Source organism: Cynocephalus volans, chromosome 3 (genome assembly GCF_027409185.1).
Source record: "Cynocephalus volans isolate mCynVol1 chromosome 3, mCynVol1.pri, whole genome shotgun sequence".
NCBI lineage: Eukaryota > Metazoa > Chordata > Mammalia > Dermoptera > Cynocephalidae > Cynocephalus > Cynocephalus volans.
In genome coordinates, this window is record NC_084462.1 from 106179758 (window position 1) to 106199764 (window position 20007).

General features: G+C 53.5%; 1 protein-coding gene across 2 annotated transcripts; it reads left to right on the forward strand.

The window, feature by feature from the left end:
• The first annotated feature begins 1314 nt into the window (after nt 1-1314).
• On the forward strand, nt 1315-19895 carry ARHGEF40 (Rho guanine nucleotide exchange factor 40). Of its 2 annotated transcripts, XM_063090867.1 has the most exons (24): nt 1315-1465; nt 4014-4211; nt 5086-6328; nt 6476-6643; nt 6778-6898; nt 7514-7610; nt 7720-7800; nt 7930-8046; nt 9302-9397; nt 9495-9610; nt 10004-10130; nt 11767-11889; nt 11976-12119; nt 12606-13216; nt 13354-13588; nt 13949-14035; nt 14624-14839; nt 15726-15896; nt 16731-16908; nt 17704-17808; nt 18022-18165; nt 18667-18797; nt 19190-19236; nt 19360-19895. In XM_063090867.1, the coding sequence occupies exons 1-23, from the start codon at nt 1463-1465 to the stop codon at nt 19229-19231; spliced, it is 4554 nt and encodes a 1517-aa protein (XP_062946937.1). In that variant the 5' UTR covers nt 1315-1462; the 3' UTR covers nt 19232-19236; nt 19360-19895. The 2 variants fall into 2 exon arrangements, with proteins under 2 accessions (XP_062946937.1, XP_062946938.1); XM_063090868.1 differs by lacking the exon at nt 13949-14035.
• The last annotated feature ends 112 nt before the right edge of the window (nt 19896-20007 follow it).

Below are 20007 nucleotides of genomic sequence, written 5' to 3' on the forward strand. Positions count from 1 at the left end.
CCCTCCCGCTGCTCCAACAACTGCCCAGAGGCTCAGGCCTCATAGGAACCGCATCCAAGGCGGGACGTCTCTCCCCAGCTGCAGTGGCACCTGCCTTCACTCCCCTCTTTGGGGACTATTTGCCGTTCCGAACTCCTCTCAAATGCCCACCCTTTGGAAAGGCCCACCGTGCTGCAGGCCTTCCTGGCGCCTGTTCAGAGGCAGGGCGAGTCTTCTCCTCGCTGTGCCTTTTCCTCCCCCAGCACTCCTGGGAGGCCCCCACCGTGCCTTCATATCCCATCCAGACCGGTGGAGGATGCTCGGGGGTTGGTAAGACAGAGGGGATAAGACTAGAACTTTCTTAACTAGCCAATCCGCCTTTCTCTACTCTGTCGGATACCCATCCCCACGGCCTTGAGCCCTAGCGTCCCCAGGACACTCTTTATTGCTACTCCACAAGAAGGAAGGGTCTGGCAGCCAGTACCGAATCGCGGAGTCTGAGTCGGGGTCTGGTGCCTTCTCTCCTTTAGCCGAAGAGGGAGAGATATGGGATGCGGAGGGAAAAGACCCAGCGAGGAGAAAAATCAAAAAATTCCGCCAAAGTGCACGCCCCTGAAGGAGGATCCTGATCCAAGGACCCTGCCGGCTTCAGCCACAATGTCCAGCCTCCATCCCAAGCCTTCCCCGCTCCCTAATTCTCCCCACGCCCCTGCCTTCCCCAGGCAGCACAGAGGAGCCCATTGTCGTAGCCAGGAGGCTCGAGGACCGAGGAGATGGGAGGGGAAGGAGGCGGGCGAGGAAGCCCCAGGGGGGTTAGGGGAATTCCCTTATTTCCTGGCCCTCCGCTCTACCCAAGGCAGGAGGGGGTCTGCGGGTCTCCTCTGACCTCAGGTCCTGCCAAAGTCTGGCAACCGGGTGGGAGAAGAGGGTCCCAGGTGAGTTAGAGACGGGAGGCTTCCAGCCACCGGGCGACCCCAGTCCTAGGCAGGGGACCGCAGGAATTTCACTCATGCCCCAGCCTTTGGAGTGTCCCATGTGGAGGTTAAATTGGTCCCGTGGGGAGCGAGGTGGTGGCGGGAAAAGAGGCGCATCCTCGGCGGGAGCGGGGGGGCTTCGAGGTCAGGATTGGGGCTACCCACCGGAGCGCGGGGCGGAGAAGGAAAAGTGCTGCGGGAGAACTGGACGGATTGGCTGGGGACGTCTGGGGAAGTCGCTGAGAGTCTCGGCGCGGGAGAGGGAGTCCTGGCAAGGGGTCCCGCGCGGAGGCGGGGCGGGCTCTGAAGGGCGGGGCGGGGAGGGGCGGCCGTCTCGGTCCTCCCTGGCGAGGCCCCGCGGCCTGGGAGTCGGAGCGGGCCGAGCCGCCACCGCGGCCGGAGCTGTCCCCTAATCAGACCCGGCAAGACTCGAACGGCGGGAGGGAGGTGGTGGCGCTCCCGGCCCGGCCCGCCCGACAAAGCGTCGGGACGCGGCACGGCGCTGAGCCATGGTGAGTCCAGCGTCGCAGCCCCTGTGTCCCTTCGGCCTTAGTGCAGCCTGCTCCGGGCCCCCAGTCCCCGTCCCCGGACCGTGCCTCCTGTGCCTGCCTTGGACTGTTCAGCGCTCCTGGGACTCTCCTCCTTCATATCATCCCTTCTTTTCTTTGATCTGTCTGTCTACCCGTGTGTCCCACTGCCTGGCTCTGTCCCCACCGGGTATTGCCCTCACCCTTTCTTTCTTCCTCCTCTCCTCTGCCCCTCCCCCATCCTCCCTTTGGTCTCTCCCCTAATCCACACACCTCCCCCCACTCCTCTGTCCTGACTTGTGCCTTCCTTTGCTGAATCTTCCCTCCCCCTCCTGGTCCCAGCTCCTTGCCCGCGGGAGACCCTTGTGGGTTGGATCTGCAGCGGCCCGAAGGGGCCCGGCCTCGGGTCATGAGAACTGACCTGCCTGGAACCACCATTTTCCATCCCAGTCCCCAACCCGGTGAGGCCGGCCCACCCATCCGGCCCTGGGGACCGACCACAGCTGTGGCTGGGCCCGGGCCAGGGCCATGGCCAACGAGGGAAATTCCCCGCAGAAAAAGGGGCGGCTTCAGGGTAATGGTCGTCGTTGGGGTGTTGGGGGGTGTCAATAGCAGGGGGCGTGACGCTGCCAGAGCAGACCAGAGATGGGGGGGCGGAGGGAGAGAAGTGACCCAGAGCTCGCGCTGCAGAGAACAGAAGAGCTGCTCAGAGCACTCACGCTGGAGAGAGGGAGCATGGGCGGGAGCTCCCTGACCTGGGGTAGGGGACTCTGGAGGCAGAAACTCAGGGCACAGGAAGCAGGAGGGTACTGTTAAGGAGAAGATCACACCGACAGGAGTGAACAGTATCTCGGGAACTTTCACTCCAGAAGTACTCTGAAGAACCATTACAAGAGTGGGAACTGCCAGGGAGAGCACCCACTGCAAGGGAGGGGCACAGCCAAGGGAGCCCTCACTGCAGAGATGGAGGAGGGGTACGAGCACTACCAGGGCAGCTCCTCTGCGGAGGGAAGGGCACCCCCGGCAGGGAGGCTGGAGCAAGAAGAAAGAGGAACTGAGCCAGGGAGAGCTGACTCAGTCTCTCTGGTCTTCTTTTTGGTGCCGGCCGGCAGGAGGCCCGGTCGTTGTGCTCCCGCCTGCCTCCTCTCTCCCCAGACCCCTCCTCCCCTCCTGCCACTGCCGTTTCCTGTGGCTGAGACTCTCGCTCAGCCATGAGCTCACCGCCCCTAATGGGTTGCAGCTGCCTCGCTGCTCAAGCTCTAGCTCCCCCCTTCCCGGCCTTGGAGCCGACGGCCCACTCTGTCTCATCCTCACCGATCTCCGCCTTCCCCCCACCCACGCGCACCGCGTCCTCCGGGGCCGGGAACACTGGGGGTCTGTCTGCTTGCCCACACACCTTGGGGCCGGGTCTGTGCGCTGATGTACTGAATATCCGTCTCTGAAGTGTCTGCCCTAGCTTTTCAGACGTCGGGACAAACGGGCAACTTTGGTTGGAAGGACTCCGAGAAAAATATGCAATTTGGCTGGTCATGGGGGAGCAAAAGCAGGGCGGACGCTACGAGGGTAGAGAACTATGTAAACACTGATTTGAGAATCCTCTCCCCATTTACAGAAAAGAAATCTGGTAAAGGGAATTTCAAAGGCCATCTTGAAAGAGAAATAAGTTTGCAAAGGAATAGCCCAAGGGGTGGTTGTTTAGGGTGTGGGATGGAGAAAGATGTGTCATTGATTCAGGTTGGGAGGCAGGTCTGGATGAAGCAGGGTTGAGTCTTTTGAAACAGTGGCTCTAGGTCGAGGTTGGCAGAGAGGGGTTCCACTGGAATCAGAAAAGATTTTAGCTCAAACAAATGTATACCATCAGGACCCCTCTTCCCTTCCCCACATGTTCCTTTCGTGACTTTTTCCTTTTTCAGCTGCCCTCATCCAGTTCTTTGTAACCCAATCCCATACGCTTGTTACTAGGTGATTGCTTTAGAGCCACGCTGGGAGAGGGGAGGGGATGCTGGAAAGACCCAAGACAGTCACAGTCTTTCCATCTTCCTCTTTCCCACCCAATGACCATCTCCAGGATATAATTGGGGGGGGGGAGGTGCCTCCACTTAAGAGGGATTTGCAGGATAGCTGTGTGGAAGCCCACTCTTCCCCGCCCCTCCACGTTCTCAGCCAACAGCTTAGTCCCCTGATGGCCCAGAAGCCTGTCTCTTCTCCCCTGAAGAGGGCCTAGGCAGTCACCTCCATTCAAAAGCACCAGGAACAGCCCTAATCAGAAGCTTTCACAACAAATTCTCCCTGTAACTATAAAGCCAAGATCTCAGAGCTCAAAGTTGGAATGCACTGCTAGATGTGTGTACCCTGACTGGCCCAGCCCCAGTCCCATCCTGGGATCATTTAGCCAGCATTTCCTGAGTGCCCACTTTGTGTACAAATTGTGCAATGGGGGCCCTGGGGGACACAGCTAACCAGACCAGTGCAGCCCAAGGAGCCACTCTTGGATGATTTCCAGGGGCGTGTAACCTGGTTCTGTCTCTCCCAGGAGCCTGAGCCAGTGGAGGACTGTGTGCAGAGCACCCTCGCCGCCCTGTACCCACCCTTTGAGGCGACCGCCCCCACCCTGTTGGGCCAGGTGTTCCAGGTGGTGGAGAGGACTTATCGAGAGGATGCGCTGAGATACACGCTGGACTTCCTGGTACCAGCCAAGCACCTACTTGCCAAGGTCCAGCAGGAAGCCTGTGTGAGTGGTGCATCACTGTTCTACCTTCCCTAAGATCCACTACCTCACTCTGGAGACTAGCCAGGCTGGTTAATTTCCCCTTGCCCAGACTTGTAGCCTCCCCTAAAACTGATCCCGGGCCGGCCCGTGGCTCACTCGGGAGAGTGCGGTGCTGATAACACCAAGGCCCCAGGTTCGGATCCCATATATGGATAGCCGGTTCGCTCACTGGCTGTGCGTGCTGCTGACAACACCAAGTCAAGGTTTAAGATCCCCTTACCGGTCATCTTTTAAAAAAAATAAAAATAAAAATAAAATAAAATAAAATAAAACTGATCCCCCCAGAGGAACTTAAGATTCATTCGCTGATCTCCCACAAACTTTGACCCTCAGAGACATTGACCACTCAGATACTAATGCATATACACATACACACTCATCTTCCCCAAATATTGACCCCTAAGAAACACTGACTCCTAAATAAAGACCCTGACCCTCCAGATATTTCTCCCCTTCTATAAATTTCTCAAGTTACTAACTCCCCCAGACATGACTTAACAGAGGTCCTTCACTTCTACAGATATAATGACCTCCTAAGAGTCTTTGATTCCTCCAAGACAATGGCATTTGCTGACCATGTCTTTGTAATGATTCAGTTCTTACCCTCCCACACATGGAACTAGCTTCCTAGAGAAGTTTCCTACCATCAGAAGACTGATCAGCCCCAATCCCTTCCTCTCTGCCACATGAATACCCCAATCTCCCCTCCAGCTTCCCTGGAATTATAACCCACCAGGCATAAGGCCAGTCCTGTCTAGGGTGATCCATTCTACCTACCGCTCCTGCTGGTTTCCTCAGCAGAGGCCTGAGTGCAGCCTCCCTCCTCTCTCCCCAGGCCCAGTACAGCGGATTCCTCTTCTTCCATGAGGGCTGGCCTCTCTGCCTGCACGAGCAGGTGGTGGTGCAGCTAGCTGCCCTGCCCTGGCAGCTGCTGCGACCGGGAGACTTCTACCTGCAAGTGGTGCCCTCAGCAGCCCAAACACCTCGTCTGGCACTCAAGTGTCTAGCTCCAGGGGGTGGGCGGGTGCAGGAGCTTCCAGTGCCCAATGAGGCCTGTGCCTACCTGTTCACACCTGAGTGGCTACAAGGCATCAACAAGGACCGGCCAACAGGTCGCCTCAGTACCTGCCTGCTGTCTGCACCCTCTGGGATTCAGCGGCTGCCCTGGGCCGAGCTCATCTGCCCACGATTTGTGCACAAAGAGGGCCTCATGGTTGGACATCAGCCAAGCACACTGCCCCCAGAACTGCCCTCTGGACCCCCAGGGCTTCCCAGCCCTCCACTCCCTGAGGAGGCACTAGGAACCCGGAGTCCTGGGGATGGGCACAATGCCCCTGCTGAAGGACCCGAGGGCGAGTATGTGGAGCTGTTGGAGGTGACGCTGCCGGTGAGGGGAAGCCCCACAGATGCTGAGGGCTCCTCATGCCTTTCCAGGACCCGGACGGTACCCACACGCAAGGGTGCTGGAGGGAAGGGCCGGCACCGGAGACACCGGGCATGGATGCATCAGAAGGGCCTGGGGCTTCGGGACCAGGATGAGGCACGCCCGCCTGGCGAAGGGAGCAGCACTGGAGCCTCCCTTGGGTCTCCCTCGGGAGCTGAGGCTCCAGAGGCAGTAGTCCTGGAGGTGTCTGAGCCTCCAGCAGACATCTTGGGGGAAGCCTCTGAATCTTGCCCCCTGAGGCCAGGGGAGGCTGGGGGAGGAGCAGGCCAGGGGGCTGAAGGACCACCTGGTACCCCTCGGAGAACAGGCAAAGGAAACAGGAGAAAGAAGCGGGCTGCAGGCAGAGGGGCTCTTAGCCGAGGAGGAGATAGTGCCCCCCTGAGCCCTGGGGATAAGGAAGAGACCAGCCACCAGGAAGCCCTTGTTAATCTGTCCTCACCAAATGAGCATGAGCTTCCAGAATACAGCTTGGTTAAGAAGGAGGATGAAGGCTCTGGGAAGCCAGAATCTGAGCCAAAAGAGGAGCTCAAATCAGCAGACGAAAAAGAACCTCAGCCCCCAGAAGCCTGTAAGCCTGTAGAAGAAGGGACCAGAGAGAGAGAGCTGAAGGAGCCGAGCCTGTTGTGTATGGCAGGTGAGGTGACACTGAGGCCTACAAGGCAAGGGCCAGGGCAGGTCAGGCCTAAGGGAGGGGATGGAGGAGGAGCAAGGGTTGGATTGGGAGCAGAAGAGCCAGTCCCATTCTCACTTCAGGCCCATAGCTCTGCCTGTGTCTGTGCAGGATTGACAGGCCCAGAGGAGCTCCTGTCTGATCCCCCAACACCACCCCTGGAGACTGTGCAGGAAGTAAAAGGGGACAGCATCCCAGAAGAGGCCCCTCCAGTCTCCATCTCTGATGATCCTGACATAGCTTGGGACTTGATGGCATCTGGATTCCTAGTCCTGACTGGTCAGTGAGCATCAGTGGGTGAAGGGGGGTCGGGAAGAGAAGCAGCTGGGGTGGGCTTCGGAGGGAGGCAAGGTACAAGGGAGGTAGCAAGGACGGCTCCCAGCCAGGACAGCCTGGCCGTTTTGTGTCTTCAGGAGGGGTGGACCAGAGTGGGCGAGCTCTGCTGACCATTACCCCACCGTGCCCTCCTGAGGAGCCCCTGCCCTCCCGAGACATGCTGAGCACTGTTCTTCATTACCTCCACTCACTGCTCAGGTAACTGAGGCCTAGCGCTGGCACCCTGGACATTCACCTCCAGAGTCATGAAGGCCCTAACCTTCTTCTCAGGACACTGACCTTCTGACCTCTAGGACAACTACTTCTTCAACCCTCACATTTTCAAGTTATTGACCTCTGACCTTACTGACCCCTGACCTCCAGGATAATAGCTTCATTGATTTTCAAAAGCAACACTGCTGACTTTCAATATCCTGTGACATTACCTAGATTATTGCAACATTTGTTTACTCACATATATTTACTAGGCACCACACTACAGGTTGGCATTGAATTCATATCATTCCAGAACACAGAATTCTTAACTTTTTTAACTTTCCTTGACCCAGGACCCATGTGAATGTAGGCTTCTGATTGCTAGGCCACCACCTCTTGGACATGTATCCCAGACTTTGGCCCTTTTCCTATTGTTTCCCAAATGTACCAGGAATTAACTTCTCCTGGAGACTATTAACACTGAAACCAGATCCTGTAACTCTGCCCTGCCCTATCCACTGTACACACACACACACACACACACACACACACACACACACACACACACACACACACACACACTCTCTGCAGCCTCTTTGGCTCTTTCTGCCCCCACAGACCTGATCTACAGATACTGGGGCTATCTGTCCTGCTAGACCTTCGCAAGGCGCCCCCACTGCCTCCAGCACTGGCTCCTGTCCTGAGTCAACTTCAGGTAACCACCCCTTGAGACAGACACTTTCCCTGGATCCTAACTCTGCTGTAATAGCCATTCCAAGCCACCCAGTTATCCACAGTTTAGGCTTATTCTCCTCTACTCTCAGGACTCCACAGATCCTCCCCTTGTTCAGCGGCTGCTGATTCTCACTCATCATGACCCTCCGACTGAACTCTGTGCCTTTCAGGTTTGAGCCCCTTACTCCCACCTAATCCCACATCAGTAGTGGAGAGAGAAGAGGCTAGCTGGACCCCCAAGCCGGTCTCTGAATCTCTGGGTGCTCAAGCAGAAATGCTTTGCCTTCACATGTCAACAGGGTGCGGAGTTGCTGTCAGAGAATGATCTGAAAAGCGTGGCCAAGCCAGAGGAGTTGCAGTGGGACCTAGGAGGTCACAGGGACCCCTCTCCCAGACACTGGGTAGAGATACACCAGGTAAGCTTCCCCTCTGTCACCTAGGACACTAGGAGCCAGGAATGACCTAGCTGAGGACATTCCAGCAAAGAGGGCGGATCCAAGACATAACCGTGGGTTTATGAAAAAAGTGGCTTCCATTCCATTCAATTCAACAAGTATTTATGGCTCACAAAGCATGAGCAAAATATTGTGCATTGTGGTTTGGTCAGTTAGCTCACTTGGGAGAGCATGGTGCTGGTAACACCAAGGTCACAGGTTCAGATCCCTATACTGGCCCACTGCCAAAATATATTATATATGTATATTGTGCATTGTGCTGTGAGCTACTGGGGAGATGGGAGGAGCATATTAAATAAATTCTTTAATATGACATTTAGTAGCATTTGATATTTGGTGGGAGATAAGTCATGAAACAACTAGAGAAGAGTACAAGATAGTTTCAATAGGCTTCTGGAAAGTACTGAGAGTCAAAAGGCTGGTTCTTGTTCCATGTAACCTTGGGCAAATTACTTTACCCCACTTCTGGAGAGGGTGCCCTTTCTGTACCTGTTCCCTACCTTGGGATCTTCATTGACAAAGTGCAGCAATTGTGATATGATCTCTAATGATCCTTCCAGCACTTGTCTTCCATGATTCTATGAATCTAAGTGCTGTGAGCATTCAAGAGAGGAATAAACATGATCTGAGCTGAGTATGAAAGCAAGTCTGTAGCATGATGTCTAAGCTATGTATCAAAGGGGAAGTAGATCTGAATAGGCAGAGAGGAAGGTTTGACAGGGTGAAGACCCAGTGTGAACAGAGGGAAGGAGCTCATGTTTACTATGTTGTACAATGTGCCAGGCCCCTGCTAGATGCTGAGTTGACATCATCTCTTTAAAACTCAGAAAATCCTGGGCTGAGCCCGTGGCGCACTCGGTAGCGTGCTGCGCTAGCAGCGCGGCGACGCTCCCGCCGCCGGTTCGGATCCTATATAAGAATGACCAGTGCACTCCCTGGCTGAGCGCCGGTCACGGAAAAAAAAAAAAAAAAAAAAAAAAAAAAAAAAAAAAAACTCAGAAAATCCTGTCTTATCCCAACTTTACAGTTGAGAAAACTGAGATTCAGGAAGGTTTCTGGACCTGCCTAACATCATACAGTTAATAAGCAACTAAGTCAGGAGCAGAACTCTGCATTGCCTCCATAAAAGTCTCCAGGGCTGCCCCACCCCCACCCTAGGGCTTAGCTTCCTTATCCTAAATTCTGATCCTCAACTTTATCCCTGCATGTGTTTCAGGAAGTGGCGAGGCTGTGCTGCCTGTGCCGAGGTGTGCTGGGCTCTGTAAGGCAGGCCATTGAGGAGCTAGAAAGAGCAGCTGAGCTGGAAGGAGAGGTATGAAATGAGATGGGATAGTGGGGGATGGGATAGGGATGGGGCTTGGGTGGGGACTGTGGTGGAACCCCACTTGTCAACTGCTCCCTTTCCCCAGGAGGCGGTGGGAATGCCGGAGCCCCTGCAGAAGGTGCTTGCAGATCCCCGGCTGACAGCCCTGCAGAGGGACGGGGGAGCCATCCTGATGACGCTGCGCTCCACCCACAGCAACAAGTACAAGGGCTGGGTGTGCAGAGGCAGGTGGAAGTGGGAGGTGGAGACATAGCAGAGGGATGCCAACAAGGCTTGGCTCCCAATAATTCTTCCTGCACAGGTATCTAGACATCATTCTTTTACACTTATTATCTCATAACCCTCACAACATCCCTGTGTGCTAGTTGCAATTACAAAATGAGGATTTAGAGGATCAGAAATGTTAAATTTCTTTGCCAAGGTCAGTCAGTAAATGGAAGAGTTAGGATTCAAATCCAAGCAATCTGAGTCTTACCCATACTCTGATCCATGATTCTATGCCGCCTCTCATGTTTGCATCCCCTAGAGGGATGCAAGGACAGAATTGAGGGGCTCAACAGGGCAATGGTTCATTCTGCCTACCTCCTTCTGCAGGTTGGAGGGCTCAGGCCCAGCTACACTGTATCAGGAGGTGGACGAGGCCATTCATCAGCTTGTGCGCCTCTCCAACCTGCACGTGCAGCAACAGGAGCAGCGGCAGCGCCTGCACCGACTCCAGCAGGTGATCCAGGACCCTCATGCCTCTCTTACTCAGTCTGGAGCCTGGCCTCCAGCACCCTCTTTTCCTCTTTTCCGCTGATACTTAACAGTTGGTGGTGTTCTATCTTGGCTGAATGCCCCTCCCTCTGTCCTCACCTCCCCTGGAGGTTGGTCATGGTCAATGTTAGATTCAACAAGAGGGTGGGAGCTTCTCAGCACCAGCAAAGACGAGAAAACAGACCTCCCCCTCCCTGCTGTTTATGTTTGATCAAGGATTCTTAGAGATTGTGAGAGATGCGCGGGGGCCCTAGGGGATTCTGGAAAGAGCCGATTGACTCTGGAGTGCTTAACTCTAGCTTTAAAATAACAAATGTCTATTGATACCAGCTCTTTAGCTACACTGCCACACATGCAATGTCATCCCCCAAACCTGAAGCTGGAAAAATCCCCCTCCCCTGCTCCCACCTTGGAAGGAGAAGGCATTAGAAGTCCCTAAAAGGAAACACAGGCCTCTGTGGGGAAGATTCAGGAATAAGGCTGGCTTCTCTGAGCCTTGATTCTTCTCTCCTGGGGTTAAGAACCCCATAGGGATTTTCTCTCCACCTTAGCATGTGGGGCAGACAGAGGGGGCTTTGAAATCTGATTGTTCCTCCTTAGCCCCAAGCAAGTGAATGAACACCTCATGGACATTCATGTGGGTAGCAAGGGAAGGGTCATCTCAGGAACAATGCTAAATGGGGGTCAGAGCATTCCGTTACCTGGGATTTCTGCATATTGGTTTACTATATCCCAATATTCAAGAGGATGCATCCTCTGTTTGTTTGCTTGCTTGCTTATTAGCAGTTTTACCCCTATTTAAAAACAGGATTTGGAATCTGAAGGGCTCAGTTTGAGTTCTAGCTCTGCTAGGTATAAGATATTGGTCACCAAGCTTTTGAGCTTCTAAGGCCACATCTGTAGAAGGGAGATGATAATAAGTAACTCACTAGGTGGTTAGGATGATCAAATGAATTCAGCTAGAAAAGTGGTTATTGTTGGCAGTGGCTATTAGGAACATTCTCAGACTTCTCGTCCTCAGGCTATCCCACCCCAGCTTCCAGCCTTTCTTCAGAGGAAAAAAATTACTATCTCTTTTTGGTCAAACATCTCAGAACCAGCATGGGAGTTCCTATAGACCCATAATAGGCAAATAGAGCTGGACACACATACTCCTCCCTTGGGGGCTGTCTTACCAGGCCTGGTCCCTGAGGCCCCTACCCACCAGTTCCCAGGGCTCCATGGATATAAAATTTCTCCTGGCCCTCAGTTATACAAATGACCCTCATCCTGCCTTCAGCTCACGCCAGTTTTATCTATTTCACCCTCCAGGCATAGCCCTGGAACTCTAACGTACCTCCTTCAGGGTTTCCTGTAGCCCAGCTCCCCCTCATCTGGTGCTTTACTAAAGATTTCTTACCCAGTTTCTCACTTGATCCTTGTGGAAACTATTATCATTCACTCTTATTGTTCCCACATTACCATTGAGATGAAATGGTTCGCTCCAGGTTCTATGGACTGGGGTGGGGGGTTGGAGCTGGGTCTTAGCCTTTCCTCAACTTCCCACTCCATGGCCCCCTTCTCCATCATGGCCCCCTGCTTTCTCATCCCATCTGCCTCAGGTGTTGCAGTGGGTCTCAGGCCCAGGGGAGGAGCAGCTGGTGAGCTTTGCTGCGCCTGGGGACTCCCTGTCTGCCCTGCAGGAGACAGAACTGCGGTTTCGAGCTTTCAATGCTGAGGTTCAGGTGAGAAGGAGGAGGGCAGATGATAGAGGCACAGGGCAACTAACTGGGAGTGAGGACCAGATCCCAGTGGGGCCTCCCTTCTCCAGGAGCGCCTGGCCAAGGCACGGGAGGCCCTGGCTCTGGAGGAGGACACCACCTCCCAGAAGGTTCTGGATATGTTTGAACAGCGGCTGGAGCAGGTTGAGAGTGGCCTCCATCGGGCCCTGAGGCTACAGCGCTTCTTCCAGCAGGTGTGTATAGAGCCTCTTCCTGCTGTGCCCACCATTTCATTTCTTCTGCCTGAACAGGCTGATCAGGTAATTGTTAAGAGCCGGGACTCAGGAGCCCATATGGTTGGTTTTGACTCTTAGCTCTGCCACCTACTTGCTGAATGACCTGGGACAAGATACTAAACCTGAATGTGCCCCATAGGCACCTATCTTGCAGAGCTGCTGGGAGGATTACATGAAGCAATATATAAATGCACTTAATATGGAGCCTGCCACTTACTTATAAACTCTCTATTGAGTATGAGCTATTCTTTTATGTAGGCTCCTCTGTCTCCATACCAACTCCAAGTGACATGGTTAGGCAGTGATGCTGGGATAGTGAGAGGATGGGGAGGGTGATGGGCACAAGGAAGTCATCAAGAAGAAGACAAGAGCTGTTTTTGGGTGGCATTTGGGAGCAGCACAGGTCTTCACCCTTTCCCATCCCCAACTTCTTTGGCTTTGTAGGCACATGAGTGGGTAGATGAGGGCTCTGCCCGGCTGGCAGGAGCCGGGCCTGGGCGGGAGGCTGTGCTGGCAGCCCTGGCCCTGCGACGGGCCCCAGAGCCCAGCGCCGGCACCTTCCAGGAGATGCGGGCCCTGGCCCTGGACCTGGGCAGCCCTGCAGCCCTGCGAGAATGGGGTCGCTGCCGGGCCCGCTGCCAAGACCTGGAGAGGAGGATTCAGCAACATCTGGGAGAGGAGGCGAGTCCTCGGGGCCACCGGCGGCGACGGGCAGACAGTGCCAGCAGTGGAGGGGTCCCACGGGGCACCCACAGTCCCTCCCCCAGCCTCAGCTCCTTGCTGCTCCCCAGCAGCCCTGGGCCACGGGCAGCCCCATCCCACTGCTCCCTGGCCACGTGTGGGGAGGACTATGAGGAGGAAGGCCCTGAGCTGGCTGCAGAAGCAGATGGCAGGCTCCCAAGGGCCGTGCTGATCCGAGGCTTGGAGGTCACCAGTACTGAGGTGGTAGACAGAACGTGCTCACCACGGGAACATGTGCTACTGGGCCGGGCCGGGGGACCAGATGGGCCCTGGGGAGTAGGAACCCCCCGGATGGAGCGCAAGCGAAGCATCAGGTGAGAACCCAGCTCAATGGGTGCCCAAGAGGCAGATCCAACTGCCCAGCAGGAAAAGAATATGACATTGTTGGGGGTAGTGTCTCCTTCCCATGCCCCAGGTGACACCTCCTGTGTCACTCCTGTTGTACCTGCAGTGCCCAGCAGCGTCTGGTGTCTGAACTGATTGCCTGTGAACAGGAATATGTGGCTACTTTGAGTGAGCCAGTGCCACCCCCTGGGCCTGATCTGACTCCTGAACTGCGGGGCACCTGGGCTGCTGCCCTGAGCTGCCGGGAGAGGCTTCGCAGTTTCCATCGGACACATTTTCTGCGGGAGCTTCAGGGTTGCGCCACCCACCCCCTGCGCATTGGGGCCTGCTTCCTTCGCCATGTGAGTGATCTTCTAAAACTTCTTCTAAGTCCTCTCCCTTCCCGTACTCCAGCCCCATACACCTATACCTCTTTCTTAGCATCTACTGCTCCCTGTCCCCATGTGTGGCCCATGTCTCTAGGGCCCAGCCCTAGTCTCTGGGTCCCTCTGGTCCTTCTCAGCTTCTGTATCCCTGTCCACAAGTGCTGCCTGGACTTCACTGTCTCCACAAGGAGCCCTGTGGAGATTCTCTGGCAGGCTGAGTGGTCCCTGGTGACCTATCCCTCCTTTGGGCTGCAGTGAAGATGGGGAGGGGGAAAGGGAGAAGTTTGCCAGCAGGGGCCTCACCAGGGATGCCCTACCTCTTCCCTACTGGCACAGGGGGACCAGTTTGGCCTTTACGCCCAGTATGTGAAGCACCGGCACAAACTGGAGAATGGTCTAGCCGCACTCAGCCCCCCAACTAAGGTAATATTTTCTCCAACCTTCATGGGAAGAGAAGAGGGACCAGGAAGTCCTAAAAACCCACCCAACTTCAAAATCCCCACAGGAAAAAAAGCTTTTCTGGACATGCCCAGGAATGTCACCTACCAATAATCTCCCAGAATTGCCGAGGGTGGGACAAACACTGGACTGGGAGCCAGGTGAAGCTGGATTCTTATCCAGTCCATCTGAAGAATCTTGGGCAAGACTCTTGATTCCTCAGGGCCTCTGTTTCCACACCTAACTCACAGAGAGCTCTGAGGCTTGAAAGACCTCACATGAAAAGATGTGAAAGTGACTTCAAAAGTTAAAAGACCGAGAGTATAAGGGATTTATTATTTGGATTCCTTTTGCATTTCCCTTCAAGATATAGAGGATGATTGCACCTCCTGCAGGCCTCCTGCCTACTTTCTTTCCAGGGGAAAGGTTTTTTGCCTTACCTTTGGGAGTATCTGGGCTTCATCTATACCCAAAAGTCTGGAGTACCACCCACCCATCCACCTTCCCCCCGCAAGCTTGGCTCCCACAGGCTCCAGCCCCTCCCCTCACCCGTCTGTCTCCTCTCCAACCTAGGGCCCCATGGAAGGTGGCCCTTACCTGCCCCGGGCCCTGCAGCAACCTCTGGAGCAGCTGGCTCTGTATGGGCGGCTCCTGGAGGAGCTGCTGAGGGAAGCTGGGCCTGAGCTGAGTTCTGAGCGCCAGGCCCTTGGAGCTGCTGTGCAGCTGCTCCGGGAACAAGAGGCCCACGGCAGGGACCTGCTGGCCGTGGAGGCAGTGCGTGGCTGTGAGGTAAGGCCATGGCTCCAGTCACTCCCACTCAAACTGGCCTTGTGGCCTCAGAAGCAGTGTAGACTGGTGGCAAGAGAACAGACTCAAGGTCAGAGGGCCCCAGGCTCTAATTATTTTTTAAATTAATTAATTTTTTAAAAAAATAGATGACCGGTAAGGGGATCTTAACCCTTGGCTTGGTGTTGTCAGCACCACACTCAACCAGTGAGCCAACTGTCCATCCCTATATAGGATCTGAACCCAGAGCCTTGGCGTTCTCAGCACCACAGTCTCCCAAGTGAGCCACAGGCCGGCCCTTCAGGCTCTAATTTCTAACCAGCTGGGTGGCCTTGGTTGAGTCACTGAAACTCACTGGGCCTCAGTTTCCTCATCTGCAGATAAAGAAGCTATGTTCTGCCAACATCCCGTGTTTCCAACGTTCCTATATCTGCCCTGTGCTCTCCAATTTCTTTCCTAATTCTTATCTTTCCTTATCTACCCTACATTTCCTTCTGCATCTCAACACCCAATACATATCTTATTCTCCTCTACAGTCTTTTTCCAGCTCTGAGTTTCCAGGACAGGTTAGAATCCTACCTATTTCCCCTTCAGTTCTTTGCTGATTCTCTTCCTGGGTCCCCAACATGCAAAGCCTTCCCTGTGGGAGGCTAGAGACTCTCCTGTGCAAAGCACCTTCCCATCTTCAGAGGCAGAGCTGTGCTGCTAGGCCAGGTGTGCTGTGCTTGGTGACCAGCGAATGCATTCTAGGCTGAGGGTTTCCCTGATTTCCTGTCTCTGCCTGAGAACCAGTTTATTATGTCCCTTTCCCTATAAATCAATTTTTATTCCATGTAAAATACACACAGAGAGCCCCTGGGCCAGTGACCTTTCCTTTTCCTTTCCCCAGATAGACCTGAAGGAGCAAGGACAGCTCTTGCATCGGGACCCCTTCACTGTCATCTGTGGCAGAAAGAAGTGCCTTCGCCATGTCTTTCTCTTTGAGCATCTCCTCCTGTTCAGCAAGCTCAAGGGCCATGAGGGGGTGTCCGAGACCTTTGTTTACAAGCAGGCCTTTAAGGTACAGTGCCTGGAGTTTGTGGGGAGAGGAGTGATGAGGGGGAGGAAAGCGGACAGGAAGTCAGGCTCTTCTTGAGAACTCAGGATTCTCTGGAAATTCAACTCCAACTCAGGTTCAGAATCTGCATCATCTAGAATAGGCTTTGACCTGTAATGAACCATCAAGTTAGTGTGTCAGGGGATGACAGAAGTCCCTGTCATTCATTTACCCCATGGAGCTTTTCTTACTGTTCATGCAGGAGACTTATGAGGCATTCCAAACCAGAATAGGAGAGGAACTTTTCTATTAAAAACACACATGTCTTTTGGGGTAGGGGTGGTCCCTGGAGCATGAGCAGAAAGGACACTGTATATAGTTTACCTTGACTGAGCTAAAGAACCTAAGAAGAGGGAGGCCTTGCTTTAGGGAAACAGCCTTGGTATCCCGATAAATGTCCATAGCAACCTACAGTCCTGAATCAGGCAGTGTGGAATGATTGTAAGGGTTTCTGTACTTTGTACCCCTACATTAGTTCCAGCTCTTCAGGGGGAAATACAGTATAGAGACAAAGACCTAGGTTTGGAATAACAGACGTGGGTTCAAATCCTGACTCTCTCTAATAAGCTATGATTAGCCCTTGGGCAAGTTGTTTCATGTCTCTGGGCCTCTTTTTCCCTTTTGTAAATTACGGTTCTTATGAAGACTAAATATAGAGCACTTGGCACATGATTAGGTGTTGAGCAAACATTTACTGAACATCTACCAGATGCCAGGCTAAGCATAGTGCTTGTCCATGAGGTGCCCCCTAGCCGGGACTCGCCCCATCTTCAGCCACTCCCCTCTGCTCTTCCTCAGACTGCCGACATGGGGCTGACAGAAAACATAGGGGATAGTGGACTCTGCTTCGAGCTGTGGTTTCGGCGGCGGCGTGCACGAGAGGCATACACTCTGCAGGCAACCTCTCCAGAGATCAAACTCAAGTGGACAAGTTCCATCGCCCAGCTGCTATGGAGACAGGCGGCCCACAACAAGGGTACTGAGCAGAGCCAAGGGAGGGTGTTCTTGGAGTCAGGGATATGGCAGGAAGTTTTCTGGAGAGTGGAGACTGCTGTGAAAACAGGGTTTTTGGGAAAATAGGGTGTAGGATGAAGAAGAATGACTTAGAAGATTCAAGATCTGGTGTGAGAGAGATCGCTGGGATAGAAATTAGCCTAAGGTGTACCAAAAAGAAAGAAAACTAGCAAATTTCGGGAAAGCAAGAGCAAATGGCTAGGCAAAAGGAGGAGAGAAACTGTGCATTGGACTTGGGTTTAAGAACTTGTGCCACTTACTTGCTGTGTGAGTGACCTGGGCTAGTTTTTTGTTTGTTTATTGGTTAGGTTTTTGTTTTTGGCTTTTTGATGGGTTTTGTTTTGTTTTGTTTTGTTTTGAATTCTCTGAACCTCATTCCATTCATCTGAAAAATGAAATAGTAATATCTTCATCTTAGTGTGATAGGATTAAATAAGGTGATATATGTGGAAGCACTCTGTAACTGTAAAGGTGTAAAAATGTGAGTTTTTCTCTTAAAGCCCAAGATAAAGGGAAGAAGCTGAGTATTAGAAGAGAAGTCAGGCGACTAAAATGCCAAATGGGCAGGATGCAACACATGGGAGAAAAGAGACAGACATCAAACCACCATCACCACCTATGTTGTGATAGTCAACAGGAAGAGTAACAAGAGATACCAGAGGAATGAAAGGGAGGAATGGGAGTTGGACAGAGCAAAAAGAGTCCACCATGACATGCTAGGACAGAGGAGGTTTGTAACAGGGTCTCTGTTCCCTAGAGCTCCGAGTGCAGCAGATGGTCTCCATGGGCATTGGGAACAAACCCTTTCTGGACATCAAAGCCATTGGGGAACGGACGCTCAGTGCCCTGCTCACTGGAAGAGGTGAGGGCCAGGGTGCTGGGGGTGGTCCCAGAAGTCAAGACCTTGACAATGAGGGCACAATGGGGAAGCATGCTGGAATGTCAGGAAGGATAATGAGTGGGTATCCCTTCCCAAGATCTGTGGGACTGACTGGGAGACCTATGAGACTGAGGGTCATTCCAGGGACCCAGGGGGGTTTTCCCACACCAGCACCCCACCCCCCACTCTCTGCAGCTGCCCGCACCCGGGCCTCGGTGGCCGTGTCATCCTTTGAGCATGCTGGCCCCTCCCTTCCCGGCCTCTCACCGGGAGCCTGCTCCCTGCCTGCCCGCGTCGAGGAGGAGGCCTGGGATCTGGACGTCAAGCAAATTTCCCTGGGTGAGACACCTCTCAAGGGGTGGCTCGCAACAGCTGGGTCATCATGGTGTTGTTCAGGCTGCTTGCTGCTGAGCAATTCCTTTTTCTAGCCAAGAAGCCGCATTGCCATGACAACGATGTACAGCTTCCCCATTGCTAAAAGAGCCTTCCATCTAGTTGCTAGGGTGATGCTTACAGCAGCCTGTTGCTAAGAAGCACTTCCTATGTACCTCTCTAGCGCTCCTTGGGTTTCTATGGAAACTGCCTCAGCTTCCTGTTGTACCCTCCTGGTTCACCACGGCAATCCTTATAGTTTCCTGTCGCTTCTTCCCTGGTTGCTCTAATGATGCTGCTGACAATTTCCTGCCTCTTGGTAGGGGGGTTCTCTTTCAACTGGATTGCTTTGGTGACTCACAGCTTCCTGTTGCTATGGAGCTTTTTCTTCCTTGATGGAGCAGTTTGGTTGCTTAAGGTAACCTGGAGGAGTTCTATACCCTGTTCTTACCCTAGTTTCCCCTCCAGCCCCAGAAACACTTGACTCTTCTGGAGATGTATCCCCAGGACCAAGAAACAGCCCCAGCCTGCAACCCGCCCACCTTGGGAGCAGCACTCCCACCCTGGCCAGTGGAGGGATCTTAGGGCTATCCAGGCAGGTAAGTCCCTATAAAAAGGCTGGGAATGGAGTGATCTCTTGGGCCACTTTCTGGGTGGGCTTTTCTGATCATTCAACCCATGGGAGGTGGGGGGAGCAATGATCTTGTGCTCCCAGCTGAGGCTACAGATTAGATTTATTGTTCAGTCAGCCTTTCTCCTCTCCTCCAGGCCTTGCTGACAGGCATCAAGGTCAGAGGTGGAAAGGAATCCTTAATAAGGACCATAGTGCTGTAGTGGATAGAAAGGGGAGAGTGCCGATGGCCTGGTTTGGACTTGGGTTAAATTAGCAAAATTCAGGAACTTTGAGAAGGAAGACAAGTGAATTGACAGACTTGAGGAAGAGACAGACACGGAATGTCTCTTAAATTTACTGCAGTTTCTCTCCCCTCAGAGTCATGCCCGAGCCCTGAGTGACCCCACCACGCCTCTGTGACCTGGGTGAGCACTCCTTCCTACCACATCCAAATCTTGCTCCCTCTTTCACGTACCCTCCTTCCTCCCCCCAGCTGCTTGGGAGTCAGCTTCTTCCTTCTCCCAACCCATCTCCCTCTTCTCTCCCAGCTTCTAGAGAAGATCCACAGTTTGGCTGCAGCCTCTCCTCTCAGCACATTTTGGGCTGGGATGGCAGTGGGTCATAATGGACTGGGAGAGCACTGAATTCCTTCCCTCTGCTTCCTGGACAGAGAGGAGGTCTAAGGACCAGAGCATTACCTTGCTATTGCTATCTAGCTCTCCACAGCTTGGTGCCTTCTGCAGAAACCAGAGTGACCACACTTGCCTGCCTTCATACCCTGGAGGCAGGGGTTATAATCGCTCTTCCAGTCTCACCCCATTCTGGGCCACTGCACACCCTCAGGACACCGCTCCCACGCCAGCCCTCCCCTGACAGCCTGTGTTCTCTTCTCACTGCCTGACTCTCCCTGAGAAGACTCATCTCTGCCAGGTCAAATGGAGTTCTTGGGGACTCCATTCTGGAGTGTCACAGGAAATGGAGCTATGCAAACCATTATAGGAGGGTGGGGCAGGAAACTGCAGACTTTGTATGTGTAATTACTGTTATTATAATACTATTGTTATATTAAATGTATTTACTCACACTTTGCCTCTGAGGAGCTAGAGCAGTCCTCTGTTAAGGTGATAAAACTAACTTGAGCACTTTGCCTCAACCAACTATTAACTAAAACACAAAATAAAATCAAGACTGGAAGG

Excerpts from the sequence above, each read along its gene's own strand:
- ARHGEF40 (XM_063090867.1), top strand. Across the intron at positions 6,329-6,475 it reads GAGCCTGTTGTGTATGGCAG|GATTGACAGGCCCAGAGGAG; the intron begins GTGAGGTGACAC and ends GTGTCTGTGCAG. Across the intron at positions 10,131-11,766 it reads GCCTGCACCGACTCCAGCAG|GTGTTGCAGTGGGTCTCAGG; the intron begins GTGATCCAGGAC and ends CATCTGCCTCAG.